This window comes from Oncorhynchus keta, unplaced genomic scaffold, assembly GCF_023373465.1.
Source record: "Oncorhynchus keta strain PuntledgeMale-10-30-2019 unplaced genomic scaffold, Oket_V2 Un_contig_25382_pilon_pilon, whole genome shotgun sequence".
Taxonomy (NCBI): domain Eukaryota; kingdom Metazoa; phylum Chordata; class Actinopteri; order Salmoniformes; family Salmonidae; genus Oncorhynchus; species Oncorhynchus keta.
Window position 1 is genome coordinate 14,189 of NW_026284412.1, and position 9,300 is coordinate 23,488.

At 46.0% G+C, this 9,300-nt stretch overlaps 1 protein-coding gene across 1 annotated transcript; it reads left to right on the forward strand.

Moving 5' to 3' along the window:
• Window positions 1-358: 358 nt before the first annotated feature.
• Window positions 359-3,252, forward strand: LOC127922346 (ubiquitin carboxyl-terminal hydrolase 37-like). The gene is made up of 8 exons (XM_052506074.1): window positions 359-464; window positions 913-1,074; window positions 1,354-1,485; window positions 2,106-2,238; window positions 2,348-2,484; window positions 2,665-2,764; window positions 2,894-2,973; window positions 3,168-3,252. The coding sequence occupies exons 2-8, from the start codon at window positions 977-979 to the stop codon at window positions 3,250-3,252; spliced, it is 765 nt and encodes a 254-aa protein (XP_052362034.1). The 5' UTR covers window positions 359-464; window positions 913-976.
• The last annotated feature ends 6,048 nt before the right edge of the window (window positions 3,253-9,300 follow it).

The window sequence follows — 9,300 nt, forward strand, 5'->3', positions numbered from 1 at the left end:
CCTATGATTCTCCATTTAGGCCAACCTCTTCCTACTCTTATGACCCCCCTCTTCCATTGGCTGGGGATCAGGGGGGAAAGTATTTAGCACTATCACATTTTCTTGTCAACAGAAAAAACGTCAGAAAGCAAATTCAGTTGATGTGGAGCAGAAGACAAGAAAGAAGAAGGAGAGGGGCACTTCATCCCCCTCTCCAATTCCATCTGACCGTTCTGAACGGAATGGCTCCGCTACCTCTGACCCCTCACCCTCTGACCAACTCTCCTCCCTCCATCCACCTCCCTCTCCTGTTAAATGTTCCTCTCAGCCTTGCTCTCCTGCTAAACAACCCTCTGTACCCCGGTCACCTGCCAAAACCCTTCCCCAGTGAAATCCTCTCCAGTGGTGTCCCACCCTAGTTCTCCCTCTCCTACCAACCCTCTGGATCGTCATGGAGACACCAGTCAGGAGGGCACAACAGTCAGGTAATCCAAACATAAAGTACAGTGCCATCCTAGAGTCTCTTTGGAGAGTTGGGTTTAGTGCTACCAGACCAGGGCCAGTGTTAATCAACAGTATGAGTGCTGATCTAGGATCAGGTCCTCTCTGTCCATAATAATCTGATTCATTGATCTATCTAAAATGCAAAAATGGTCCTAGATCAGACTCCTACTCTGAGACACTTGATAAACACAGTCCCAGAAAGTTATTTTCCTCAAACTGTAGTTTTAGCCTCTTCTGTCTACATCTAGTGGATAAAGAGAGTACTAACCTATTGGCCTGGTCTACTTGGTACACTGCATTTATATGGACAGCAGTACATGCATAACTACTCAGCTGTGTTTATAGTACAGTACAGTATTTAATAGAGAGACTGTGTAGAGTGATAATATCTCTGTGTTGGAGGCGTAAGACCTGTTTCTCTCCTTCCAGACCTCTGTCTCTTCAGGACCACTCCAGTCCAAGGCCCCAGAGACCAGTCTCAGCCACCAGAAGCATGACTCTTCCCAGGACCAGCTCAGCCACCAGAGGGTCAGAAGAGACCCAAGGGGCCAGAGGAGAATGGGGGGAACTGGTCAACATGGAACTTCTTGGGTAAACCACAACACACTGCAAATGCATTGAATATAAGTGATTTATTGTTTAGAGATCAGTGTCTGATATACTATGGGGATAGGGCTTACTATCGAGCATGTCCGTTTTATTAGATATTTATAAACCCATGAATTATGTCAATCTTGGTCTAAAGGACATCCACTTCTTTGTGTTAAATATAATGTATCCCTTATCCCCTGCCATTATCATCACTTTATAGAGATATGAAGGTTATGATTAATCTCTATGTGTGTACTGATGACTGCTTCTTCTTCACAGGTTGCCTAACATTGGCAACACTTGCTTCCTTAACGCCACCCTGCAGTGCCTCCTGGTCCTGCCTTCCTTCTCAAAGGAAATCCTGCACCAGGAACAACTCTGGAGCTCCTCCCCCTTCTCCAACCTGCTCAGGTAAGGGAAGGCTCAAAAGCAGACACTCACCCCACACACCCATTAATTGTGGTCATAAATTAAAGAAGGGACACTCTTTTCACGCCACTTCTACAGAAAGGGATTGTCGTAGCAGGTTAAGATAGCACTTTCACTAATCCTAACCCTTATCCTAACCTTAACCACTTCATATTTTGCTGTGTATTGTATTTCTGGTTTATTTTCCAGTTTCTTTTGTTTTCGGAATCTTCATAACCAAGAGGAACAACAATGACACACTGATTATGATGTAGGCATTTTGTAGGCCAATTTGGAAAGTGTAGAATGACTACATGACCCATAATGCTCATTGACTGAACATTCCACCTTACCGTGGGAAATTTGGTAGTTTTTTAAATGCTCTGGAATTGAGAGCAGTATCCAAACCAAATATCTTATGAGAATAAACAACACATTTTTGTTGTTTGGCTTCATTGTCCGTCCTCAAAGGTGAAATTGCATCGAATCGAATGAAAAAATTCTAATGATGGGGTGCCACTAGATAAAACATATTTGTATTTACTCATCTGCCTCTTCAGGCATTATCCAGTAGGTTGACACCATCCAGTCAGCTGCTAACTTCCTCTCTGTCTCCCCTACAGGAGTCTGTCTGATGTGCACCGTTCGGGTTTACCTGACAGTGTGGCAAACCAGGCCTCAAAAGCAGACCTCATGTGGAAGGTCAAGTACTCCTTGTCGGGATATGATTTGAAGTATCTGGGGGACACGCAACAGGTAACTGAGGCACTACTCTCTTGTGTACGAGTGCTCTTCTTGCAAGGGTTCATTTTCTCTTCATCATTTTCTTTTACCTTGGTGTGTTTCTGTCTCTTCCTCATCATAGGACGCACACGAGTTACTCATCAATATGCTGTGCCAGCTGAAGGAGGAGGGCATGATTCTGAAGACACTCGGGATGAACTATACCTGCCCTGTTTCCCAGCTGGAGTTCCAGCTTGTGTCGGTGCGCACATGTACCAGGTAAGAGCTCCCATTGGTTGTAATGTATCTACTGAGAACATGATCTTTCTATATGTATATATATATATATATACAGTATATATTAATATTACAAAACACATGGCAGAACAGAAACATTGTAGAGACCTGAAACAGAAACAGACTTGATGCATTTTTCTTCTCTTTGTCCTGCTTCTGAAGCTGTGGGCGCGAGTCGTCTACCAGAGAGGACTACAACCACCTCTCATTGGACTTCAGCCCTGAGCGCACCTTGCTGAACAGCCTAGCACTCACTTTCAAAGTCAGCACTTAGGGCTCAGCCCTGCATGTAGAGACTAACACCCAGGGCAAGCTGCCCACTGCCTCAGAATACGCTATCTTATTATTGTAGTGGTATCATTCATTATGTAATGCTTTTGTTTCTAACCAGAGTGAACAGGTTGAATTCACATGTGAGGGCTGTAAAGGCCTCCACGCCTCAAAGGTGGAGCAGTTCCACACACTGCCTCTGTGAGTTGTCCCTTTATAACCTCTCATAGTACTAGCAGTGTTTAATGTCCTGAGCCTTTAGGAGTAGTTACCTTCCTGAGCAGGTTGTAGGACTTAGAGCTGAGCACCACCAAACAAATTTCACTCATCTGTTATTTTGTTGACTGGTTTCATTGTCTGTCTGTTCATCTCTCTTCCTCTCTGTTTCTGGGCAGTGTGCTGGTTCTGCATCTGAAGAGGTTTGGAGGACCTGGGGGGTTGGAGAAGCTGGAGGCTCCTCTTTGTTTCCTTCGGAGCTGAGGCTCTCCACCCTCTGTGGGGACATGGTGCCACACCTGCACAGTGCCAGCCCACAGGCCCTCACCAACCAGGCCCCCAGCATCCAGGGGTCCATCCCCCAGACCCTCACCAGCCAAGTCTCCAGCCCACCTGGAGTGGCCAAAGACAGCGCCCTCTGCTGTTCAGGTAGGTCATGGCACCATAACAATATTCTTGCTCCAACACCACACAAACCACCCACTCCCAAAACGGTCCTGCTGACAGAGAAGCTGGAAGCTGCAATTTAAAATGTTTCTCAGATATCTTTAGTGATGTATGGGAGCTGTTTTAGTCCAGAGCAATTCAGACAAGTGACCACGTTTTCACAGTTCTTGATATGTATATTTGACCCCTCAGATTCAAAGGAGCAGGAACTAGGGAAAGTGTTGCTGACAGCCTCAGTGGTGAGAAGAGAGAGAGTGAAGAATAAGTTATGACAGAACACTGAGATAGTTATGAGGAGTACACGATGTAGTAGACCTGTAGTGGACTAGTACTGTAGTAGACTGTAGACAGTGTGGTGGACTGTAGAGGAAATGAGAATCCTATGATCACATGTGTTTTCTTACAGAAGCAGAAGCCAGTACAGTCAGTGAATGGTTACTACCAGCTGACTGGCGTAGTCTCTCATTTGGGAGGCTCCGCAAACTCCGGTAAGTAAATACCATCAAACACACACATGCAGATGCACAATACATATGACATCAGCTGAATTCCAAATCACTCCCTTCTCCTTGGATCTCAATTTGCATGTTCACGTGTGCCTCTGCCGTATACACAAGCATCCCAAAGCTGAGGGAGTGTAATTGAAAAGAATGGAGAGGCATGCCTAATTTAATGCCATGTGTATTTGTTTATCTCTGATTTCAAAACTTGACACATGTAACAGATAAAATACCTCCCAAATTAACTGTTTAACTGTTACAAAACACTCTATTACCCACAATAGCCTGACCCTTGACCTCTAGTCTGTCTTCCTTGTTCCACAGGGCACTACATTAGTGACATATTGCATGCCAGTGGAAACTGGTTCTGCTGTAACGACAGCCAGGTGTCAATGTCCAATGAAGCCACTGTGCTGAGGACCAGAGCCCGGAGTGCCTACATGCTCTTCTATATGTTCAGGTACTGCTTACTCTCACCATCTATATTCTTGTGTTGCTATTTATGTAAACGGTTCCTTTCACCCTACAGGGCAATAGAGCGGGAGGCCCCAGCACACAGGGCCTAACAGGGCCACCAGCATCAGCCCCAGCCTAAACAGGGGCAGCACCTGGACCAGCCCCAACACTCTCAGACCTGTCTCAACAGGGGTAGTACCAGGCCCAGTCTCAAAACCCCCTGCCCAGCCTCAACACTCACACACCTGCCTCGAAAGGGGTAGCACTTGGCCCAACATCAACAACCCCGAGCCCAGCCACAACAGGGGCAGCACTGGGCTCAACATCAACACACCCAGCCCAGCCTCAACATAAGAAGAACCAGGCCCAGTCTCAACATGGGCAGAACAAGACCCAGCCCCAACACCCTCAGACCTGCCTCAACAGGTGCAGCATTCAGCCCAACTTCAATCATGCTGCTCTTCAACACGAGCATGAACATTCTTTCAGTAGCTTATGTCATAAATATCTGCCCTTGTTTTGACTACTTCACCTAATGTATAAAGCTCATGTAAAAAAACACAAAGTATACACACTAAATGTAGTACACATGTAGATGTGGTGGATAGGAAACTATGCAGTTTTTTGTTGTTTTACGTGTTATTTCTTACATTAGTACCCCAGGTCATCTTAGGTTTCATTACATACAGTCGAGAAGAACTACTGAATATAAGATCAGCGTCAACTCACCATCAGTACGACCAAGAATATGTTTTCGCGACGCGGATCCTGTGTTCTGCCTTACAAACAGGACAACGGAATGGATCGCATGCAGCGACCCAAGGAAACGACTCCGAAAAAGAGGGAAACGAGGCGGTGTTCTGGTCAGACTCCGAAAAAGGGCACATCGCGCACCACTCCCCAGCATTCTTCTTGCCAATGTCCAGTCTCTTGACAACAAGGTTGACGAAATCCGAGCAAGGGTGGCATTCCAGAGGGACATCAGAGACTGCAACGTTCTCTGCTTCACGGAAACATGGCTTACTGGGAAGACGCTATCCGATGCGGTGCAGCCAACGGGTTTCTCCACGCATCACGCCGACAGAAATAGACATCTTTCTGGTAAGAAGAGGGGCGGGGGCGTATGCCTCATGACTAACGAGACATGGTGTGATGAAGGAAACATACAGGAACTCAAATCCTTCTGTTCACCTGATTTAGAATTCCTCACAATCAAATGTAGACCGCATTATCTTCCAAGAGAATTCTCTTCGATTATAATCACAGCCGTATATATCCCCCCCCAAGCAGACACATCGATGGCTCTGAACGAACTTTATTTAACTCTTTGCAAACTATTTATCCGGAGGCTGCATTCATTGTAGCTGGGGATTTTAACAAAGCTAATCTGAAAACAAGACTCCCTAAATTTTATCAGCATATCGATTGCGCAACCAGGGGTGGTAAAACCTTGGATCATTGTTACTCTAACTTCCGCGACGCATATAAGGCCCTGCCCCCCCCTTCGGAAAAGCTGACCACGACTCCATTTTGCTGATCCCTGCTTAAAGGCAGAAGCTAAAACAAGAGGTTCCCACGCTGAGGTCTGTCCAACGCTGGTCAGACCAAGCTGACTCCACACTCCAAGACTACTTCCATCACGTGGACTGGGACATGTTTCAGTATTGCGTCAGATGGAAATATTGACGAATACGCTGATTCGGTGTGCGAGTTCATTAGAACGTGCGTCGAAGATGTCGTTCCCATAGCAAACGATAAAAACATTCCCAAACCAGAAACCGTGGATTGATGGCAGCATTCGCGTGAAACTGAAAGCGCGAACCACTGCTTTTAATCAGGGCAAGGTGTCTGGTAACATGTCCGAATATAAACAATGCAGCTATTCCCTCCGCAAGGCTATCAAACAAGCTAAGCGTCAGTACAGAGACAAAGTGGAATCTCAATTCAATGGCTCAGACACAAGAGGCATGTGGCAGGGTCTACAGTCAATCACGGACTACAAGAAGAAACCCAGCCCAGTCACGGACCAGGATGTCTTGCTCCCAGGCAGACTAAATAACTTTTTGCCCGCTTTGAGGACAATACAGTGCCACTGACACGGCCTGCAACGAAAACATGCGGTCTCTCCTTCACTGCAGCCGAGGTGAGTAAGACATTTAAACGTGTTAACCCTCGCAAGGCTGCAGGCCCAGACGGCATCCCCAGCCGCGCCTCAGAGCATGCGCAGACCAGCTGGCCGGTGTGTTTACGGACATATTCAATCAATCCCTATACCAGTCTGCTGTTCCCACATGCTTCAAGAGGGCCACCATTATTCCTGTTCCCAAGAAAGCTAAGGTAACTGAGCTAAACGACTACCGCCCGTAGCACTCACTTCCGTCAGTCATCATGAAGTGCTTTGAGAGACTAGTCAAGGACCATATCACCTCCACCCTACCTGACACCTAGACCCACTCAATTTGCTTACCGCCCAAATAGGTCCACAGACGATGCAATCTCAACCACACTGCACACTGCCCTAACCCACCTGGACAAGAGGAATACCTATGTGAGAATGCTGTTCATCGACTACAGCTCGGCATTCAACACCATAGTACCCTCCAAGCTCGTCATCAAGCTCGAGACCCTGGGTCTCGACCCCGCCCTGTGCAACTGGGTACTGGACTTCCTGACGGGCCGCCCCCAGGTGGTGAGGGTAGGCAACAACATCTCCTCCCCGCTGATCCTCAACACGGGGGGCCCCACAAGGGTGCGTTCTGAGCCCTCTCCTGTACTCCCTGTTCACCCACGACTGCGTGGCCACGCACGCTCCAACTCAATCATCAAGTTTGCGGACGACACAACAGTGGTAGGCTTGATTACCAACAACGACGAGACGGCCTACAGGGAGGAGGTGAGGGCCCTCGGAGTGTGGTGACAGGAAAATAACTCACACTCAACGTCAACAAAACTAAGGAGATGATTGTGGACTTCAGGAAACAGCAGAGGAACACCCCCTATCCACATCGATGGAACAGTAGTGGAGAGGGTAGCAAGTTTTAAGTTCCTCGGCATACACATCACAGACAAACTGAATTGGTCCACCCACACAGACAGCATCGTGAAGAAGGCGCAGCAGCGCCTCTTCAACCTCAGGAGGCTGAAGAAATTCGGCTTGTCACCAAAAGCACTCACAAACTTCTACAGATGCACAATCGAGAGCATCCTGGCGGGCTGTATCACCGCCTGGTACGGCAACTCCGCCCTCAACCGTAAGGCTCTCCAGAGGGTAGTGAGGTCTGCACAACGCATCACCGGGGCAAAACTACCTGCCCTCCAGGACACCTACACCACCCGATGTTACAGGAAGGCCATAAAGATCATCAAGGACATCAACCACCCGAACCACTGCCTGTTCACCCCGCTAATCATCCAGAAGGCGAGGTCAGTACAGGTGCATCAAAGCTGGGACCGAGAGACTGAAAACAGCTTCTGTCTCAAGGCCATCAGACTGTTAAACAGCCACCACTAACATTGAGTGGCTGCTGCCAACACACTGTCATTGACACTGACCCAACTCCAGCCACTTTAATAATGGGAATTGATGGGAAATGTAAATATATCACTAGCCACTTTAAACAATGCTACCTTATATAATGTTACTTACCTACATTATTCATCTCATATGCATACGTATATACTGTAACTCTACATCATCGACTGCATCCTTATGTAATACATGTATCACTAGCCACTTTAACTATGCCACTTTGTTTACTTTGTCTACATACTCATCTCATATGTATATACTGTACTCTATATCATCTACTGCATCCTTATGTAATACATGTATCACTAGCCACTTTAACTATTCCACTTTGTTTACTTTGTCTACATACTCATCTCATATGTATATACTGTACTCGATACCATCTACTGTATGCTGCTCTGTACCATCACCCATTCATATATCCTTATGTACATATTCCTTATCCCCTTGCACTGTGTATAAGACAGTAGTTTTGGAATTGTTAGTTAGATTACTTGTTGGTTATCACTGCATTGTCGGAACTAGAAGCACAAGCATTTCGCTACACTCGCATTAACATCTGCTAACCATGTGTATGTGACAAATAAAATTTGATTTGATTTGATTTAGAGAGTGTGATTATTTAGAGGATATAACATCCCTTCTATTTGGTTTGGTTTGAAATCCTCCTGTTGTGAAATACACTGTGGTGTCTAACCTCTTATTCAGCATGGTCACACCGGAAGACCTGCAATATTAATAAAGACAAACAAATGTAAGAAAATCCCATTTAAGATGATTCTGTTGACTTTTGTAACTCTTTAACTCAGGAAGATTTATCGTCTGGGATTCAGGCCGGTCCTAACAGGAAACGTGACAAAGGGAAGCAGCTGTAATGGAGCCTTCTATAACACCCAATCAGGTCTGGAGGAGGAATGTCACATAAAGATTCAGAGATGCTATGAGTGTCTTTTGAAGTTACTCTCCAGGTGTATCCATTTGAATAAATACAGACATGAAAATGCTGGGCTATGAATGTGACCTTGGTTCTGTGAGTAGAGCAACGGGTCACTAAACGACCTATGGGAACTCCTTCCCTTTATCGTGATGTGATTGAGATGCTTAATATCAACGATGTTTACAATGACGCCACACCCTTACTGTACCATTGTGACCTGTCACTATTAAAGGATGTGTGACGTGACATACTGTCTTTTCTTATCTCCTATATACTCCCTTACGTATTTATTTGGACAGTGAAGCTACAACTTTTCATTTGGCTCTATACGCCATCATTTTCTATTGGAGATCAAATGTTTCATATGGGGTGACTGTACAGAATGTCACCTTTAATTTAATGAATGGTAAATAATGTTGAGTGAGAAAGTTACAGAGGATCAT